General features: G+C 40.5%; 1 protein-coding gene across 1 annotated transcript in view; it reads left to right on the top strand.

Annotated features, from left to right (window-relative positions):
- GALNT5 (polypeptide N-acetylgalactosaminyltransferase 5) overlaps nt 1-22,252 on the top strand; it is a 53,177-nt gene that overhangs the window by 6,076 nt on the left and 24,849 nt on the right. The window contains exons 2-3 of the mRNA XM_002712143.6: nt 14,963-15,129; nt 20,744-20,863. Coding sequence (XP_002712189.2) covers nt 14,963-15,129; nt 20,744-20,863 — 287 coding nt within the window. The remainder of the gene's footprint in view (nt 1-14,962; nt 15,130-20,743; nt 20,864-22,252) is intronic.

Genomic DNA, 22,252 nt, shown 5'->3' with positions numbered 1-22,252 from the left:
TTCATATTCCCTTAGCACTGAGCACAGTGCTATGCACTCAGTGACACAGGTTACACGGTATGGGTTTTGAAGGCATGCTTTTGGAAATTGATTTTCCTTTAAAAAGTAAATGAGAAAAAAAAAGTATATGAGAGGTAGCAATTCAAATGAAGTTTACAATAAATCTTCTGATGAAGATATAGCATTCATTTTGAATACATGGAGTATATCAATTCTATCTAGTAAATACATCTTGTTTAACACTATGATCCATTAATTTTTATTTAATTAATTAGTCCAAATATTTGTTGTTTTGGTTTTATTTTAATGTTTTGAATTTCAAGTGAGGCAATTTCATTATTTTATTTATAAGAATGTTTCATGTCAATTAATAAAATACAATTTCATTTTTCCTAGAATTTTTGTTTATAAAATATACCTAAAATGCTCTTTTGTCAGTCATTTTGAAGTTCTATATACAAACTTTTTTTATAAAAAAGCTAACCCTGGGCTGGCGCCGTGGCTCACTTGGCTAATCCTCCGCCTGCAGTGCTGACACCCCGGGTTCTAGTCCAGGTCAGGGTTCTGGGTTCTAGTCCCAGTTGCTCCTCTTCCAGTCCAGCTCTCTGCTGTGGGCTGGGAGGGCAGTGGAGGATGGTCCAAGTGCTTGGGCCCTGCACCCCATGGGAGACCAGGAGGAAGCACCTGGCTCCTGGCTTCGGATCGGCACAGCGCGGGCCGTAGTGGCCATTAGGGGAGTGAACCAACGGAAGGAAGACCTTTCTCTCTGTCTCTCTCTCACTATCTATAACTCTCTCTGTCTCTCTCTCTCGCTGTCTAACTCTGCCGGGCAAAAATAAATAAATAAATAATTTATAAAAAGAAAGTTAATCCTGAGATTTGTTACTTACAATCTTTGGAATTTGCCCATTAGCAGTAATCAATACACATGCACACTCACATGCAGATTTTGCTGAAATGTGGTTCAATCTGCTGAGAACTCAGGACAGTTCTACTTGGAGAAATCTCTCTTTTGGCCTGCAGCTATAGTTAAGGTGAAACTCCAAAAGTGAACTCGTCCTGATCTGAATTTAGAGAAAAATGAGTCGGGAATGTTTGCTGCTAGCATTCAGTTTTAACTTACAAAGAGTTACAGCATGCTTGTTTACCACCACTATGCCATCATAGCCCCACTCAGTTGATTAATTTAATGCTTTTCCTGTAGAATTCTGGCAAGCCTCTCAATGAAGCATTTAAAAAAATGGGTCTTCATTCTCTTACTCCAGAGCAGGGAATGTCAACCAATAATTTGATTTCTTCCTACACAGCTAAAGAGAGTTTTCTTTGAGCACATATGAAAAGCAAAAGATAGCACTGAGCATTTACCACAAACCCATCTAAACTACAGAGGGGAGAGGAGAACTGTCTGAACCTTAATTTTGACTCTAGTAAGTCAAAAACTATAACTGAGTTATGAAAGAATAAAGGGGGAAGATGTGCATGAGGAGGAGGAAGGAGAGAGGAAATAAACTGAACACCTACACTATCAAACATTGGTCTTCTAAAAGATGATCAGGCTGGGAGAAAGAGAAACTTTAAAGTTAAATGAAGCTTGAATTTTTATTTTTATGTGCTATGAGTATTTTAACTGATGTAATTAGAATGCTTTTGTGAATAATAGTGACTGGAGAATGCTATCTAAAATGGATTACATAAGGGGTTGGTTTCTCTCTGAAACACCAGCCAGGAGCAGGGACACAGCTCACACGATGAGTTTAAAAGGGCTGCTTCTTGCTTTCACTCTTCCAATGGATGACAGCGCAATGACATCTGTTACATAGTGTGTGTGTGTGTGTGTGCAGGTGTGCATCAGTGAGCTCATGCGTGTTTGTGTGTCAGGGCACGATGCTCTATTTCACTGGAAAATCAGGTAAAAGAGCAGGAAATAAAAGGAAAATTTGTTTAAAAGGTCCAAGTTAGCCTCTAAGAACAAAAGTTAAATATGTACAAGAGAGGGTTACTGAGCCTTTGGATTTTTTTTAATACACTCTCCCCCCGTAACTAGGGCAATAATAAGGAGAAAAATGATCAGAGATGAATGCGAAACACATTTCTGCTACTAACTCAAGGAGAAGAAAACAGTTGCACAATGCCTAATTAATGTAAAACTGAGAAATGTTAAAGCAAATCCGTGACTTTTTCTTCCTAAATACTGTCAAAGACCTAGAAATACTCCTGGGAGAGAGTAATTAGCAAATGTAGGAATTCAGCCTGTGTACACTGCTTTTTCACACCTAACCCAGGGCCCAATTTAACCACCAGCCTGATTTTATCTGGTTCCTTTTGTAATACTGCAAAGGCTATTCCTGCCCAGAATGTCACTTCCTGTTTGGCTTTCCTAGCTGACCCATTCAAAACAGAAACTCTGAATAGGGGAACTTTTTTTTGTTTGTTTAAGGCTCGGAAAATTAAGGGCAAATAGCAAGGTTTAGAAGCTCTACTTTGTTTAGTTTGCTTTTAAGACAGAGTTCTTTAGAGTCCCTAAGGGGGAAAAATCTTTATTATTCCAAGTTCAGGTACTTTATAAATGGGTCATGCTTCTAAGTTGTTGGTATATGGACAGATGTGAGAAGTAATAATATGTAGAAAATGAGCGCTTACAAAGGCCTTTACTACCTGCTTTCTCATTAAAACCAATCCCTGAAATGGATGCCATCATCATCCCAGGTTTACCCATAGAAGAGGCAACACATACAGAAGAAGCTGAACTTTCAGTTTGTGGCAGATAATGCAGCAGGTGGCAGCGTATTTCATTCCATGTGGCATTTGCTCCCTGTTTATCTTGAGCCCACACACCATGCCAGGCAGCTGGGTCTTTCATCTTTCATGTACATCATTGCCTTTGATCCCCGCAATAGCCTTGTCAGGTTGATCAAGTTCATAAAACAGATGAAGACAAAAAAAAAATAAGGCAAACAAGGAAAAGCAAAGTGACTTACCCAAGTGCCCACAGGTCACAAGTGGCTGAATTTGTTCCAATAATGTCTTTTGATTCTTCTTCATCCAGAATCATTCTACTATACCAGATGATGTCTCCCTGCCCCCTGCCACTCTCCCTTCATAGCAGCTATCATCACCTGTCACCTTGCCACAGCTCTCTGAACCTAGGGAAATCCATGCCTTGCTGAGCTTCACATGTACAACCATGCTTATTATGTTTCAGCAGTAATGTGTATCTGTGTTATATGCATGTGTATGTGTATGTATTTGTGTCTGTGAGCATTTTTATCCTCACAATGGGACTATGAAACAGAACTCTCATGTGCTTTACAGATGAAAAAAGTGAGTCCACTAAAGGACAAATAATATATGTGCTGTCCCAGTAAGCTAATAGCTGATTTGAGATTCACAGGAAAACTTCCCAACTTCAAATTTCAATATTCTTTCCACAGGATAGAGTTCCTTCTTCCTTTGTTTGCTTATAATCATATGATTTTGGCATAAATTAAAACAACTTTCTTCCTGATACATAGCTCAGAGGTGCATGAGGGGAATTAGTTTTGCATGACATGTAAGTAGTCATAGAAAAATATATAGGAAATAATTTTCTATACAGGAATAGGCAGTGGATTTTCTTTAAAACTGCCCTATTACCAGAGTCCATAAATGAACAAATATTTCTGGGCTCCTACTGCATGGTGCAGCATCAGAACATGGTCCCTGGCTTCAAGGTCCCATGGCTTCATGTGTAGCAAAATGTCACACTGAAGCACAGGGTACTGCTAGAGGGAGGTAGGGAAAGGCTGGATTGGGCTTGCAAAAGAGAAGAAGCAACTGAGCTATAACAAGAAAAGGAAGAAAGTTGGAGAAGTTGGGAAAGGGAATAAAAAGGCCGATTGGGATCCTGAACGAAGTCTGCCATTTGGTGGAGGAGAGTGATGAGAACATAAATAAAGCCATAGGAGTAAGCAGAGTCCACATCACTCAGGACTTTGTTAAGGTTCTTCAAATGACCAAGGGAGAAAAGTTAGAAGTTGTTTTTAAGTCTTCATTCATTTGAGAGGCAGAATGAGAGAAAGAGATCTTCCATCTGCTGGTACAGTGTTTCACTCCCAAAATAGCCACAAAGGCCAGGGATGAGCCATGCCAAACCCAGGAACCAGGAACTCCATTCTGGTCTCCTGCGTGTGGCAGGTACCCATTATGTTGATTTTCCAGGTGCCTTAGCAGGGAGCCTGATCTGAGGCTGAGCACCCACAGAATGGTGCCCTGATGTGCTTTGATATTGATATGCTAGTCTTAAGTGGCAACTTAAACTGTTGCACCACAAAGCTGGCCCCAAGTTAAAGATTTTAAAGACACAGAAGGAACTACTTAATATGCCTTTCCTTGGTAATCTCAAACCTGGATGGCAGGGCTTACAGGCAAATACAGCTAAAGTTGTGTAGAAAATCATCACGGTATGTAGATACTGCATGAAGACTCAAAAGTGGTATCACCCAGTCCTTTATATTACAGAGAAATTATGAAGAGAAAGCGACTTGTCCAAGGTCCCACACAGCAGGAGAGAGAGAACTAGCCCAGGGTGCCCTCTCTCTAGCCAATAATATTTCTGCCAACACCCTCTTCTGAGCTTCTCCCTCCCATCTCAAGGTCACTCTGGCAGCTGTTTGCTCAAAATAGACTATTCATGGGTACGTGCTGAGGGGGTGGTTTATATGTCCAACCCAAGTCCTATTGCTATGATGGATCCAAGGAAGGGTACCTCAGGAAGCACACTTCTGGTGGACAAGGCCTCTGGAATCCAGGTGATTTGTGTGACTTAACACCTAGAAATTAGTAACCAGGTGATTCTGACTGCATGTCAGGGACATTCTTCTACCCTAAGAAGAATAGAACAGTTAAATAAAGTGAATTTTTGTAGCATTATACTCTTATCAGTGAGAGGGAAGAAAGCTCCAGCAATGCTAAGGTCTTGGGGAAAAGAATCTAATTTCAGGCAGAGCTCCTCAGATGGATGCTTGATTCTCTTTCTGATGCTTCCAAAGATACCAGAGCTTAGGGACTGAAGGCCCCTGGAGGCTCACATGAAGACTGTACTTGAATTGCAAATGGAAGCTGAGAAAATATCCTCCTCGACCTTCTGTTCAAAGCCGTGAAGATTGAGACTTGGCCCACATAGTACATTTTGACTCTCTTGAAATGAAATGAAAAATTCATAGAGATGAGAGAATGTTATCGTTCCTTCAATCTTCAGATCTGAGACTGTCTTTATTTGATAGACTACAGTAAGTTCCAGTTAGAGGAAGGGCATTCAGCACACGGAAGCCCAAAGGGCAAAACACATCACTTTCTGAGTCTCCTGATAGAGGACCGAGCACCTAATAGATTCAAACTAAAGGATGGTCTGGGAAGAGGGTAGGATGCCCAGCCAAGATGTGTGTATTTGCATTGTGGATAATCACAGGTTCTCATAGGGGTTATTCATCATAAAACTTACCAAGTGTTTCAATTACCTCAACAAATCTTCACAGTCATTCTGTGATGAGGGCCTTGTAATCCTCAACCTACAAATGAGGAAACTGAGCCTCTGGATGGTTAAGTGACTTGGTCATGGTCATGCAGCCAAAAAGTAGCAGAAAGGATTCAAAACTTAAGTACACTCACCATCTTTCTCAAGACGAGAGTCTTTTTGTCCTGCCACAGTAACATATCAGCTACCTGCAGCATGCTCAAATTCTTCATGCTAGAGTCCCCAGTTGTCTGTAGTGCTTCAATTGGTTACAGTAACCTAAGCCTAGACTTCTTTCAAACAAAATAGATTGGATTAATTTTTAAAAGATTGTTTTAAGGCTGGCGCCGCGGCTCACTTGGCTAATCCTCTGCCTGTGGCACCTGCACCTGGGTTCTAGTGCCAGTTGGGGCGCCGGATTCTGTCCCGGTTGCTCCTCTTCCAGGCCAGCTCTCTGCTGTGGCCCAGGAGTGCAGTGGAGGATGGCCCAAGTGCTTGGGCCCTGCACCTGCATGGGAGACCAGGAGAAGCACCTGGCTCCTGGCTTCGGATCTGCGCAGCGCGCCGGCTGTAGCAGCCATTGGAGGGGTGAACCAACGGAAAGGAAGACCTTTCTCTCTGTCTGTCTCTCTCTCTCTCACTGTCTAATTCTGCCTGTCAAAAAAAAAAAAAGATTGTTTTAGAAAGATATATTTCTTTGAAAGGCAGAGCTACAGGGTGAGGGGGGAGAGAAAGAGAGAGAAAGAAGAGTGATTTTCCATCTGTTGGTTCATTCCCCAAAAGGTTGCAATGGCCTGGGCTGCAAAGTTTGGGGCTGTGCCAGCCTAAAGCCAGGAGTCTGGAACTCCATCCAGGGATCCCACCTGAGTAGCAGTTACCTAAGTACTTCGGCCATCCTCCACTGCTTTCCCAGTTGCATTACCAAGAGCTGAGTCAGAGATGGAGCAGCTGGGACTCAAATCAGCACCTTATGGAGGTGGTGGCTCAACCCAATATGCCACAATGCCGGACCCTTGAGATTTATTTACTTGAGTGACAGCCAGGCAGAGAGAAAGATTTTCCATTCATTGGTTCACTCCTCACGAGGCCAAAATAGCCAGGGCTGAGAGAAGCTGAAGCCAGGAGGAAAGAACTCCAACTGTATCTCCCGCATGGTTGACAGGGACCCAGGTACTTGAACCATCTCCTACTGCCTTCCAAGACACAGTAGAAGTCAGTTTCATCAGAAGCAGAGCAGCTGGGACTCCAACCAGCACTCTGACGGGGGATGCCAGTGTCACAGAGCCGGCTTAACTCTCTATGCTGCAACATGGACCTCTAGATTGGGTTAATTTTTAACTAAAGCATGGGGCTTGTAGATTCAAAATACCAATTTGTATAAAAAAAGAAATAAAAATATGATTTCTTAACCTCAGGTAAGTGTACAAACCCAAAAATATATTGCATTTAAATTAAAGTTTACTAGAATTGTCATTCCTCTCTTAAAGAAGAAATCAATGTTTATAATGGGAAAACAAGAACAGAGGAAATTTACTTCAGCTGGGTCATTGTAGGACACCAGGACAATTGGAAAGGGTTTTCTAATATGTACAAATGATTGCCAACATCTAAAATTGGGTACATGAGTTAATGGAGCTGAAAGGCTATCTGGTCTACCCACCATGTCTTTGAAGAAAACAACCATACTGGTTTGTCAACATGTGGAAAAACATGTCTAGCCTGTTTTATAATTCTACAGGCCTGGCCCCAATAAATACTGGAGTGGCCTGAAATATCAGTCACCTAAACCAAAACGCATTCTCAAAGTTTGTATATGAAACCACTGGTTTTCACTTCCATCCCCCCATTCCACATCCTTTAATATTTTCTTTTATCTGGATCCAACATGATCAATAGCACATAACTTTTCATAGAGTCTTCTTCAGTGTGGTTCCTTCAACACATCTAAAAACATATGTTGTTTGTAATTGGCAGAAGTACCATTTATTTCCAGGTTGTTGGCATCTATGGGAATCCTTCATGATTTACCCTTTGGGGTTCAGTTGGTAAAATTAGGCACCATGACATGTTGAGTGGGAAATAGAGAATCAGGTTTTGGTAACTGGAGATGTCTTTCCCAGATCTCTGAAATTCTTGAGAGCTTTTCTTCCTTTAATTTCTGAGTGGCTAGAAAACAGATCAAAAGCTACTGATTTATAAGATGAACCCATCACCTGCATGAGCCTGCCTGGTCAACTCTTCCCAGTGAATTGCCATTTGCCACTGGATGTTTCTAAAGCCAATCAAATTTTAGCCCTAAAGTAACATGCAGAACTTCACAGTGAGGCTTATTGGTTCATGCAGAATGTGTGTTGTTCACCTGCACTTTTTAGAGCTGATTTATTTTTTTTTACTCCAGATGTTAGAAAGGATACTTAAGTGAGAAATGTACATTTTCCTTTAATTTACTTTGTAGAATTGGAGATAAAAAAACATCTTAGGAAGCCATGGTTGTACTTTTGCACCCTCCCTTTCACTCAGGCTATTAAATGCCTCTGAGCTTTATTTCCTCTTTCCAAACTTGGAGTCCATTAAGGAAGATTTAACCACTTCATACCCATCCCCTCAAAATTCTCTACCACTTTTATTTCTACCCCATTTGCTCTGGTGACTCCTAGACTTGGGTTTATTTAACAATTTGTTTCTCTCATCCTACATTCATTGCTTAGCACTGGAGGAGCCAATATCACATTTGTATTTTGACAGAAACTTCAAAAGAGTGCTCAATGCACCTCAGGAACCATTTCACTTGTAGCTTTCTGGCACTCTTTCCTATTGCCCATCTTAGTCATCCTAAATATTCTCCATTTTTCTCGAGTCTCCTACCCCATCATAATAGCAAATAAATTTTCCTCCAGTTTGAGCTGCAATTTTTTTCAACACCTCACCCTATAAAGATAAACTTATCTACATACGTTGCCACTCTTTTTGTTTCCTGTCTCAAAAAGAGCCATCTCTTCTATTACTAAAGTTTAAATTTTAAGCTCCAGCCCATCTTCTTTCACCTATCCATCCAATCAATACATTTTATCAAGTTTTATTATATGCAACAATGTAGAGGCTCATACAAGGCAGATTTCCCCTCTTGGGAAGTTCTAGAAAGAGGATGAGGAAATAAAACCGATAAATTAATGTTATGACAGGAACACAAGTGGCTATAATACAGAATACAATAATACCTAAATTGTGATAGGGAAGTCAGAGAAGGTGTCTTTGTGAGGGCAATACTCAAGCTAAGATCTTAATGAACAAAAGAAATCAGCCACGAAGGCAGGAGGGTAGCAATAGTGATAGAAACTAAGGACACAACAAATGTTGGATTTTTAATAACCTTCAAAGAACTGAAAGAAAGCAAAGGTGCATGGGAGGAGTGAGTGAGGGGATCATGGAATTGGAAAGATGAGGAGAGGTCCTTTAGGCTATGATAAAGAATTTGGATTTTTTTTCTTTGTCCCATAGGAATTGACTGAAGGATTTTAAACAGGAGAGTGGTGTGGGTCCGACAGAGAGTGAAAAAAGAGATCGTACTAGGAGACTTCAGCAGATATCCTAGAGGAGGATTGTGGAAACTCAAGACATAGGAGTGGCATCTATGGGGGCAGGAGTTGAGTTAATTTTGGCAACACAATAGGCAGTAGTTAGTGGATTACTTTGTTCACAGTAAGGAAGAGGGAGAAGTCTAAAATGTTATCCATATTTCTGCAACAAGATATGATGATGTCATACTAATTAAAAGAAGGAATGCAAAAGAAATGGTTGGATTGGATGGGGTGAATCGAGATTTTCATTTCAGACACGTTGTATGTACTGTGCCTTTGCAGCATGCAGGGAAATTGTCAAGCAGCTGGGTCAATGTAAGAGTCTGGAATTCAGAGGAAAAATCTAACCTGGATCTAAATTTGGAAGATATTATCACACTTAAAATTATAAATATGGGTTGGATCACACAGTGACATACAACATAGAAGACAACAAAGTACAGGACCTGGCTCTGAGAATCTTCTGTTTAAAGAGTAAGAAGATCTCCACGAGTGAGATCCCAGTGGAAAGAATGGGTCATCAAAGAAGGAGGTACCTTTCTCTGAAGGGAGGAGAGAACTTCCACTTTGACCATGGCCTTGTCTAAATATGATCAGAGTCAGTGAACTCAGGGGGCTTCCATAGCCTTGGCAGCTCATGACAAGAGCCTAGGGTGATTAATGATGCCATAAACAAGAGTGTCAATTTGTTAAGTCAACAACAGGAGTCACTGTGCTCTTCCTCCTCATGTAGGATCTTTGTCCTTAGGGTGCTGTACATTGAGATTTAATGCTATAACGAGTACTCAAACAGTATTTTTCACTTTATGTTTCTGTGTGGGAGCAAACTGTTGAAATCTTTACTTAATGTATGCTAAACTGATCTTCTGTATATAAAGAGAATCGAAAATGAATCTTGATGTGAATGGAAGGGGAGAGGGAGTGTGAAAGGGGAGGGTTGCGGGTTGGAGGGACGTTATGGGGGGGAAGCCATTGTAATCCATATTCTGTACTTTGGAAATTTATATTCATTAAATAAAAGTTAAAAAAAAGAAAGGAAACATTAAAAAAATAAAATAAAAAATAAGTTCATGAAAACAAAAAAAAATAAATAAATAAAGAGTAAGAAGAGAGGGCCGGTGCCGTGGCTCACTAGGCTAATCCTCCACCTGTGGCGCTGGCACCCCAGGTTCTAGTCCCAGTTGGAGCACCAGATTCTGTCCCGGTTGCTCCTCTTCCAGTCCAGCTCTCTGCTGTGGCCGGGAGTACAGTGGAGGATGGCCCAGGATGGCCCAAGTGCTTGGGCCCTGTACTCACAAGGGAGACCTGGAGGAAGCACCTGGCTCCTGGCTTAGGATCAATGCGGTGCGCCAGCCGCAGCGGCCATTGCGGGGTGAACCAACGGCAAAGGAAGACCTTTCTCTCTGTCTCTGTCTCTCTCACTGTCCACTCTGCCTGTCAAAAAAAAAAAAAAAAAAAAAAGAGAGAGAGAGAGAGAAGGATGAAGGTAAGAAGAAGACTGTAGGGAAAAAGCCAGTGAGTGATGGATGAAAAGCACGAGAATGTAGTATCTCACTGGACAAGCAAACAAACAAACAATCCGAGTGCAAAGGAAGAAGGCTAGAATTGTCAGTTTAGTCAACACTAATTTAAGTTTCATCAGTGTCAGCAAACCTCATTACCCCCTCATCTATCTTTTTTTAAGATTTATTTATTTATTTGATTTATTTATTTATTTATTTATCTGATTGACACACAGAGAGAAGGAGAGGGAGGGAGGCAGGGAGGGAGGGAGAAAGAGAGAGAGAGAGGTCTTCAATCCACTGGTTCACTCCCCAATTGGTCGCAATGGCCGGAGCTGTGCTAACTTGTAGCCAGGAGTTTCTTCTAGGTCTCCTACGTGGTTGCAGAGACCCAAGGACTTGGGCCATCTTCTACTGCTTTCCCAGGCCATAGCAGAGAGCTGGATTGGAAGTGAAGCAGCTGGGCCGCAAACTGGTACCTATATGGGATGCTGGCACTGCATGCAGAGGCTTTACCCACTACAACACATTGCCAGCCCCCCTCATCTATCTTTGATTATATGCTTCATTTTCTCTAAGCTCACCATTCCCTCCTAGCCTTTTGGATGATAACAACCAGGGATTCTGAGAACTGGAGTCTTACATTAGAGTTCTTTTTTTTCTTTTGTTAAAGAAATTTCAGAGTTTAAAATTTATCTTTTTCCAACATTGACTTTTATCTGTGGGAATTGTTCATATTTATTTAACTAAATCTGACAATTTTTAATTTAGTGCTTAAAAATCTATCAATTTATAATCTTCCTTTTTCTAATTATTTGCTTTTCTAAATTGGATTTCAAAACTATAATTCATAAATTCATAATTCGGTATCACAAATTAAATCTTTCATGAATTTTAAACTCCTATACTTTAAATGTAAAAAAAGTATGATTACTAGGTATGTAGATTTAAAGTAAATGCACCTTTTGTTTAGGGGTATGGAAGTTATTCAACCATTCAAAGAAATAGTACATTCATCTCTTTCTTAAAAAAAGAAAAACATCATATTTGTTACTTTGATTTATTAAGCCCTGTGGCAGACAGAAAGAAATGATCTTCCAAAAATACATGTATTTAATTCCTAATTCTCAGAACCTGTAACTGTTTTGTGTTAAAGAGTGAATATTACCTTATGTGACAAATGATGTAACTAAGTTAAGGATCTTGAAAAGAAAGAATATATTGTGAGTTATCTAAATAAGCCTTAAATGGCCTAAATTTAGGGCTAGCCAGGTTTGAATCCACAAGTATTCTTATAAAAGAGAACCACAGAGAAGTTCGACATGAGGATATGGAGAGGAATGTAAAGACAGGCAAAGACTTGAGTGATGCAGCCCCATGTCAAGCAATGACAACAGAAATGGGAAGAGAGAAGGGGCAGAATCTAGCCATGAGCCTCTGGAGGGAGTGTGACCTACTGACCCTTTGGTATTTGGACTTCTGGCCTCCAGATCTGTGAGAGGGTGAGGATCTATTGTCTTCAGCCACCAGATCTGTGGCTTGGTAACTTCTTACGGTGACCACAGGGAAGTAATGCAGATTTGGGTTTCAGGAAGTGGAATGCTGTTAAGAAATTCCTCAGTATATGGAAGCATTACCCAAGGGGTTAGATAACGAGTAGAGGCTGGGAAGATTTTGAGAAGCATGATGGAGGAAGCCTCCGTTACCTTGAAGAGATTGTTGGTGGATTCCATCATCTTTGAGAATACATATGTTTTCTTGAACAGAATATTGGTCAGAATAAAAGCCTTACAAGTGCTGCTTGAGAGGACTCAGAGGAAAATGCAGAGCACATTGTTAGGAGGAGAGGTAGTATGGTATGGTGATATGGAGGAGAGGTAACGTGTTGTATAGTCATAGCAAACTTGGCTGTCTTGTGTTGGGTCATGTGAAAATCAGCAGAATTTGTGAGTGAGGAAATTGGATACTGTCAAGGAACGTGTTGAAGGTACAGCCTGCTATCTGTTTTCTGTCATAATAAATGTGAGAAGAAATAGATAAATTGAGGAAAGAACTGCTAAGCAGAATTTGGGGGAATTTATTATGGCAGCATAGGAAATTAATACAGCCCATGTGTGTAGTGAGGAATATATCATTTTTCAGAAACGTTAAGGCATGGATTTTCGTGTAGAATAAAATGAGTTTAGGCAGCTGCTACTAAACCATAATACCCGATCAAAACATGCTATTTTGATTGTACTTCACTTGGAAATTCAGGACATACTTCTATCAGCCTTTAATTTGTTTGCTTAACATTATCACTAGTAATAAGGGAAATAAATTAACTTGGTCTTAGAGTTCATATTTCCAGACTGGCCTATAAACTTGAGTCACTTGTTTTGTTTGCTTGTTTTTGAAGCTTCAGATTCTCAGGACCTCTGCAAACTCTGAATGTGATATTCTGGGGCTGAGGATCAGATATGTATATTTTTCAGGCTTTATAGGTTATTATGATAACCAACCATTTTAGGGAACTATTGAAATCACAGGTTATACCTGATTTGTGGCCCATTTCCTAAGTAGTTCCCATGCGTCATACATACACCAGGTGGGTCTTCTATAACATTTGTATGCCGTCTTATAACAAGTAATCTCTGTGTTTTTTAGTTGATCAATTGAGGTCCAAAGAAGTTCTACAACTTCTCCAAATCAGTAATTAGGGGAATTGACATTTAAAAACCTGTGTATTTGATTCTAAAATCCATTATCTTAGTGTAGTAGGGTAAAAACTATACTTGTTCACATTCCCATATAAATCCTCTGTAGGTGAATAGTGTTGCGTGAGTTATTTAACTTCTCAAGATTCAATTTGCTCCATTTGAAGAAGTGTATAATATCTCTCAAGAAGTTGCTATGAATATTAAAATAAATTATCTACATAATAATGTCACCAACTGTAAATAAAGTTGCATGCAGATATGGACTGGATGGTTTGTCTATGGCTTTTACTTATATATCTATATGTGTGTGTGTGTGTGTCTTATCTACGGAATAAGTAAAATGAACCCATGTTACTTGTCTCTCAGAAAATGCCACATCTTCTGCCAGCCTCTTTAATTCTCGTGGACTTGAAACTTCCTGAATGATTACTTCTGGAGCCAGATGGGACCAGAGCTTAGTCTCAGCTCTGGCATTTACTGACAAGTATAATCATGGACTGGTTCTCCATGATTTCCATCATTCATCTATAAAGAGGAAAAGAGATGCTATTGGTTTGAGGTTTAAATTGAAATAATGTAGAGTGCTTATGATGCTTATTTATGATCATTGTCATCATTAACTATCACATTACTAAAAGTAGCTTTGTTAGCAGGATAGCAATTGTTATTTTTGATGTTCCACTGGGCACCACCCTGTGAATAGCAACATGGGTAGGAGATGAAGGAATGCCTATGGTGAGAAAGTGTGAACAGAAGGGCATGGGCAAAAATCAAGACCCACTTAACCTTGTTCTCTTTTCTGCCAAGGAAATGATTCCCAACACGTCTACTCTCCAGCAGAGCCTCAGCAAGAAACCCCAGATAAGAAAGCTGAAGGGAATTTATTTATTGGCACATATACTTATATTGTCCAGCAAATACACTCACACACAGGATGGGAAAAAGAATATATCCTTTGATGCTTGGCAGATGGCAAATGGGAAGGACAGTCATAAAGTACTTGGCAACAATAAATATCTCAGAGGGCTCTCCTCTGGTATGTAATGTAGTACCAATAACAAAGACTATCACTTAGTGAATTCCTGGGCCAGGGATTATGCTAGACATTGTATGTGTTTTTCACTCAGTGGCAAAGATACACTCTTTTCAAATTTCCTAATTGTTTCTGGGATGTTTTGCAATTAAGTTTCACACACTGCGTTTGATTAATTGTGGGGTGATGTTTTGATCCATGGAATATCCTGTTCCCTCACAACAATTTTAACCCATGAGTTAGCATCCATATTGAATAAAAGCCATAACCACATTGTGCAAATAGGTAAACTGAGACACAGGGAGAGTAAGAAAGTGTCAATGGTTGAAGTATTTGTAGGATTCAAAACAGACTCTAACCACCTGCCAAGCACACATCCTTTCTACTGCAGCTTGGTGCTTCCCCAGGGAGTCTTGAAGTTCTAGTTCTAACAACTACTGTCACTGGTTAATCTTCTGCTCTTTTGTTTTGCATTTCCCTCTCCTCAAGAAAAAGTACCTGATTTCACAATGAAATCATCACTGACATATACATGTATCAAAAAGTGATAGAGGAAACAGCGACTGTGTGCATGCACACAGTCACACTCTGAGACTTCAGAAGCTGCCTTGTGGATCTCATTAGCACATCTCTTGTGCTCTGCTTATATCCTGGCCCAGGTGTGCAGAACAGCTCGTTCACAACAACCTCCCAACCACCAGTGTCATCATGTGCTTTGTGGATGAGGTGTGGTCCACTCTCCTGAGATCTGTGCATAGTGTCCTCAACCGCTCTCCTCCACATCTCATCAAGGAAATTCTCCTGGTGGATGACTGCAGCACCAAAGGTAGGAAAATCACACAAGCTCTCTCCTTAAAATTCAAAGTTTAGTGTGAAGCAATACCAAATTGGGGGCCAATGCTGTGGAGTAGGAGGTAAAGCCACCACCTGCAGTGCCGGCATCTCATATGGGTGCTGGTTCCAGTCCTGGCTACTCCACTTCCAATCCAGCTCTCTACTATGGACTGGGAAATCAGCAGAGGATGGTCCAAGTCCTTGGGCCCCTGCACCCATGTAGGAGGCCTGGAAGAAGCTCCTCACTTCTGGCTTTGGATCCACTCAGCTCCAACCGCTGTGGCCATTTGGGGATGGGAAGACCTCTTTCTCTCTCTGCCTCTCTGTAGCTCTGCCTTTCTTTCTTTGCTTTTGTTTTTACATTTTAAGCTTTTATTTAGTGCGAAAGATGCATAGGAGAGTGAGAGCTTTATTTAAGAGAGAGAGGTAAATCTGGGTTCATACCCAGCACCAGGAACTAGTCACGTGGAGGAGCATCTAGGCCAGGAAGTCTAGGGCAGGTGGCCCAAAGCCCACATGCCCTGGAGGTGCAAGTCTATAGTCAGCCCCTCCTAGCAAGAGGCCAGGGAAAAGAAGAAGAGAGCAGACACACCGTGTCCCAGGCTTTTAACCCACTTCCAAAGAGGAGTGGTTAACTAACCTGATTGGCCAGTGGGCACTTAGGAGTGGCCAGGTAGGGGCATGAGGTCACACAGGGGCATGGCAAAGGCATGGTCTTCCAGCTCACAAACCTAATCAATTTTAACCTGTATGCCTGCCTACTTCATTCCCCCCTCAGAGACTCCATCACCTGAATCCTAAGGGGAGTTGATGGACGTCGAATCATCTTTTTTATAACTGCTTCCTGCTTATGAGGGGCGTAGTACAGGCCCTGCCTATCCAGGGTCTGGAGTCTCTGCCTATCCTATCTAACGAATTTGTTTTGCAAGCTGGAGCAGTCTCAGTCATTGTCAATGTCTGTGACCCCTGCATGGTCAGTTACTCCCAGAAGTCGAGTTCTGAAACATATAAGTTGTTAATTAGTATAAGTAAAACTGGAACAAAATCAATTATAAGTGGGGTGCCCCATAACATGAAAAGAACTTATCTTACAGATTCCCAGATAGTGGGTAGTGATAGGCTACCCTTATGTCAATTATAAGCCCATTTATCTTGAGTATAGAGAATTATAATACAAGAGTCCATTAGGTAGCTTTATCATTAATAATAGCTTTTAGAGATAATCAAGGAAGGCAGGTACAGTATGTTTGCATTAAGGAGACAAAAACAAAAGTGTTACTTATCCTTTTTGCTTTGAAGTACTTAAGGTTTCTGATTCGCTTATAGAAATAGTCAGGCATGTCTTTCGCATTCACCTGTGAAGACTTTTTTTTTTTAAGATTTATTTATTTATTTGAAAGTCAGAGTTACACAGAGAGAGGAGAGGCAGAGAGAGAGAGAGGTCTTCCATCCGATGGTTCACTCCCCAACTGGCCTCAAAGGCTGGAGCTGCCCCGATCCGAAGCCAGGAGCCAGGAGCTTCCTCTGGGTCTCCCATGCAGGTGCAGGGGCCCAATGACTTGGGCCATCTTCCACTGCTTTCCCAGGCCATAGCAGAGAGCTGGATCAGAAGAAGAGCAGCTGGGACTAGAACCGACGCCCACCTGCGATGCTTGTGCTTCAGGCCAGGATGTTAACCCGCTTAGCCACAGCGCCGGCCCCGATCACCTGTGCAGATTTAAGAGGTAGAAGTTTAATCCTAATTTCAAGGAGGTAGTCAGCCTCAATAGCACCTGTTAAGGTCCCTTTCAGTTAAGCTAAAACTGATCTGAAGAGGATCATCTTATGAATGGCTTGTTCAGGAATTTCTAATGTTGGAATTTTTGTTAAAAACTCCTTGATTCCTTGGAACACCTTTTGTAGCTCCCCTGTCCAGCACAGTGTTTCTGTTTCAGGGGCTTTTAAGCAAACACAAGGCTTAGAATCCAAACCCTGGAATCCATAACAACTTTTGTAGTTACCCTTTTCAGTACAGAGTCTGTATCAGGGCGTCTTTAAAGCTACATGCAAAAGTTTGGAATCCAAATCTTGGAATCCAAATTCCATAGAATCCTGTCATCAGCGATTCCCAATACCGGAGCTTTGGTTAGAAGCTCCTTAGTTCTCTGGAACAGCTTTTTCAGCTGCCCTTTTCAGTGTGGAGACTGCATCAGGGTGTCTTCAAAGCTATGTACAAAAGCTTAGAAGCCAAATCTTGGAATTCAAATTCCATAGAATCCGGTCATCAGCAATTCCCAATACCAGAACTTTAGTTATAAGCCCCTTAATTCTCTGGAACAACTTTTGCAGCTACCCTCTTCAGTATAGAGTCTGCATCAGGGCATCTTCAAAGCTATATACAAAAGCTTGGAATCCAAATCTTGGAATCCAAAGTCCACATAACTTTTCCATTCTCAGAAATCTCCTCAGCAGCCTTTAAATATCTGACCCTATGGTAAAACATATGAGATAGGAATTTTACAGAGAGACTTGTATTCAAGATTTTACATTTGAGGCACGTACTAAACCTTAAATAAATACCTAAAAACAAAGGCAATGTAGTTTGACACTTAGACATAACTAGAACTTATGATGCATAATATCACGCAATAGAACAAGGTAAATCTTTGGGATTAAGTTTTACCATTAACGTTAATACTGTAGCTCTTTGAAAACAGAGGTCCTGCATGGGAAGTTAGTACACAGTGACTCTTGTTAATTTAACAATTAACACTCTTATGTGTGACATCAGTTATCACCCGAGGCCAGAGACACCCTAAGGTTAAGTTTTTAACTAGTACCAGCAGCTAAAAAAAAAAAAAAAAAAAAAATTCTAAAACATATCTCTTTGTCCCTGAGCCTTATCATACAAGCTTTCAATTGCTAATTTCAAGTTGGAGAATTGGTTTGGTTGCTTAGAAATATGTTAGCATCAGGGAGGAGGAGCTTTAAACATGGAGGACACTCTACTTCCTGTCGTGAAGGGTGGGATTTCTGCCCCAAGATGGCAGCCCCCATGGCCCACCACATGCTACATGCCTGATTAATAGAGCAATGTATATTAAATCATGTTTTTATTTTTTTAATTTATCATTTTCACCTCTGAAGCAGGATTTTAACAGTCTGAAATGGTGTTTCTCAGACTGGATGGTTTTTTTTTTTCATGGTTGCCACATGATATCTGAAATGACCCCCTAAAATCTATGAAAATGTGGCCCCGTAAAGTTCCCCAGAAGTCCCATATGGGGTACCACATACGCTATGGAAATTTGGGGTGCCATACGATATCGCCATGTGCTTATTAATAAATACCCAATATTAATAAGCCCGAGAGGGTTCTTGCCTAATATTTAGAGAAGAATTCTAAATACCGGCATAAATAAATGAGGCAGCATGGTACATTTTAAGCTTTTATTTAGTGCGAAGATGCATAGGAAAGTGAGAGCTTTATTTAAGAAAGAGAGGTAAATCTGGGTTCATACCGAGCACCAGGAACCAGCCACGTGGAGGAACATCTAGGCCAGGAAGCCTAGGGCAGGTGGCCTGAAGGACACGCAGGGCTGCAGCAACCCCCTCCTGGCAAGAGGCTCAGGAAAAGAGGAAGAGAGCTCTGCCTTTCAAACAAATAAATAAATCTTAAAAACATATACCAAATTGGTGGTAAAGTTACAGTATAGTTTTAGGAGGTGCAAATATTTTACAAATGCTAAATCATTATTTCCTGTGGAGATATGGAGGTATAAGTCTCCTGAGACTTATGGAATATTTTTTAAATATTTTATTAATTTGAGAGGTAGTTACAGAGAGAAGAGACAGAGAGAAAGGTCCTCTATCCACTGGTTCACTCCCAAGTGGTCACAACAGCCAGAGCTGAGTTGATCCGAAGCCAGGAGCTGGAGGCTTCTTCTGGGACTCCCATGTGGGTGCAGGGGCCCAATGACTTGGGCCATCTTCTGCAACTCTCCTAGGCCATAGCAGACAGCTGGATCGGAAGAGGAGCAGCTAGGACTCGAACCAGTGCCCATATGGGAATACTGGCGCTACAGGCAGAGGCTTAACCTGTGGTGCCACAGAGCCAGCCCTGAGACTTATGGAATATTTAAAATAACCTGGGGCTCTGTAAACTACCTGTCTCAGGCTTCCCTGGAGCTGTGACCCTCCTGTCTTGTAGGAGTCATTGGCTAACTACACCTATTTGGAAATGGACACTATGAACATCAGAATCCAGAAGATGTTCTGTACAACCACCCAAATGTTTTTATGTGGAACTGAATCTGCAATTGCCCCACTACAAATGGGATGACTTTCCTCTGGTAATAACTAGAGTTTGGTTTAAACTTCATGGAAAGCAAAGAAAGGGAAGTCCTACAGCTTCTTCCTCAAAAGCAAGGCATATTATGTGTTCAGTCAAGTGTTGGGCAGACAAATTGCCCATCCAAACCAGAAAGATGTGGCTCTAACTACGTTCAAAGGCAGCATTGGCCATGTTCTTTAAGTATATTTTTATTACAGGAAAGGATCTCACTGTTTGAGTTGTCAGAAAGCTTGTTTACTAGATTGGCTCAAGTGCCATGACTGATACATTATAGATTCCCCAAATGCAGCCCATTTCAGAAACTTTTAGAACATAGTAAAGGGATGACAATGTTAAAGGAAGAGCTAAGCCTTCATTTATGACAAGTGATATAAGCAGTTTCTTTAGCCCAAGAGATTCTACCATAACCACAATGAGCTTGAAAAGTAGGGAGATGCCAGAGGAAAACTGGTTGAAAACTTTAAATGGCCCTGAAAGCATCAACAGACATAATAGACATTTACTAAGCAGATAAAAGTCTTTTAATGAGGGGGCAGAGCCAGATTTTGTAGGACCTGAGCTTATACACTTTTCAGAGTCCTCTCTAAGAAAAATAGCATGACATTAGTAGGAAAGTGAGCTGCAAAAGCCTTTCTGGAATTCATTCTTACTTGGAGCAGCTGTCAGTAGCTGCATTAAAGTACAAAAAAGTGACTATGAGCCACTCAACACACCTCATAAAGCACTGGAAAACCTCCCTTTGGCTGGATCACGCTCTGGCCATTCAGAAAGAGAGGAACGGTGTGGCGGAGAGGATATCAGAGTAGGACACAACAGCGATCTCAATCAGCTATGGTTGCACCAGCTTTTATTATTTTATTTTACAAATTTTACATTTTGCACACATTGCTTAACCTCTTTCCTGGATCTTGGAAGGGACTTTTGCAGATGGGCAGAGGAAGGAGTTGTACAGAAGCCTCAGCTTCATTTATTTCAAGGTAAATCTACCGTGTCTTGATAAATATGCGGAAAAGGTGAGCCCTCTGCTGTGTTATTTTGCAACACTAAAAAGAAGGACTTGGAGTTTGAGAAATCCAACAGCTGGGAATATTAAGCTGAGACAAAACCCTTCCAAGAAAATGACGTCAGGAAATAAAATTGTGGTGCAAGGAATAAAATTTATGAACATATTAATAGCATAGTTTTTGGAATTTGACATTGTAATGGCACTTTTCTAGTCTATCCAGACACAGTTAATGAAAGTGTTTTCTTGGTTATCCTTCTTCCAATACAGACTACCTAAAAGATAATTTGGATAAATACATGTCACAGTTTCCAAAGGTTCGGATTCTTCGCCTCAAAGAGAGACACGGCTTAATAAGAGCCAGGTTGGCAGGGGCACAAAATGCAACAGGTAACAAGCAATTCGTTCTTTGTTTTGGTTACATTTTTGTTTTAACTTAAAATGCTTTTCAAACATAGAGCAAATTTGAAAAAGTAGAAAGTAGTACAGCGAACTAGTACTAGTGGAGTAGAGTATCCGTTAACTAACTGCACTGTTTTTAACCTTTTGCCATATGTGTTTCATCACACAAATTCGTAGACACCTGTTTATATGCACACATACCCCCGCCCCCAAACATAATAAGGGAATTTACAGATTTCATGACCCAGTAGGCTAAGTACTGCAGTAGACATCTCTAAATAATGGGGATATTCCCTTAAATAAGCACAGTTTTCATACCTAAATATCACAATGATACACTCTTCAAATTTCCTAATTGCTCCCCAAATGTTGTTTTAATTAAGTTTCACACACTGCATTTGATTAATTTTCATCCATGGTATAGCCTGTTTCCTCACAACATTTTTATCCCATGAAAATTTTAACCGTTAATGATCCTTGCTTGAATTAAGCCAGCACTGTAAAATCATTTTTCTATCATTCTTTCTTCTCTCTTTTTAATTGACATTCATTCATACTACTCTATTTGCTTTCTCTACTAACTCATTTAATCTTCATAAAAACTCTGTAAGTAAAAGCATTTCCCTGTTTTATAGATGAGATCCTAGAGACACAGAGAAGTTATGAGTTTTTTAAGTTGTTGCAGCTAGTTTAATGCTAAAGATACCGTGGTGGCCACGCACACTGCTGCCAGAGTCTATACTCTCATCTGCTTCCCTTTGCTGCCTCTAGGTGTTCAACCACCATTCTACCCTGTAGGCCCCAGCATCGCAGACTTCTATCATCTTGAACTCAAACATGTTGTGATGGGGAACTGCTAACTTGAGTTTAACTTCCATCTAACTTGACCTCAGATTTGGAGACCTTATCTCATTGGTTTGCTAATGAATTTCTTCTCTTTGTAATGGAAATTTTAAGTGATCAATAAATACATCACACCAAAGTTGGAATTGCAGTGACATCTAAATTTCTTAGTCAAAAAGTATATTCAGAAAAATAAATTTCCACAGGAACCATTTATTAAGGTATAAAATCTTCAAGTGTTCCATAAATACAACTTTAGGAACACAGTGATAGTGATTCTTCCTATGGTACCCACTCTCCTACCCTCACTCCTACCCTTCTTCCTCCTCCCTCTCCTATTCTCATTTTTTTTTAAGATCTATTTTCAATTAACTTGATACACAGAAGATTAAACTAAGGGTTCAATGAACAGTATTAAAAAAAAAAGCTATTCCTCAACAGTTTTTTATTTCTCCTTTGATTTCTTCTATGACCCACTATTCATTCAGGAGTATGTTGTTCAGCCTCCATTTATTTGCATATTTTCTAGAGATT

Source organism: Oryctolagus cuniculus, chromosome 3 (genome assembly GCF_051225735.1).
Source record: "Oryctolagus cuniculus isolate XC-2025 breed Fujian yellow rabbit chromosome 3, ASM5122573v1, whole genome shotgun sequence".
Classification (NCBI taxonomy): domain Eukaryota; kingdom Metazoa; phylum Chordata; class Mammalia; order Lagomorpha; family Leporidae; genus Oryctolagus; species Oryctolagus cuniculus.
Note: the sequence above shows the minus strand (reverse complement) of the source record. Positions and strands in the feature narration are given on the sequence as shown.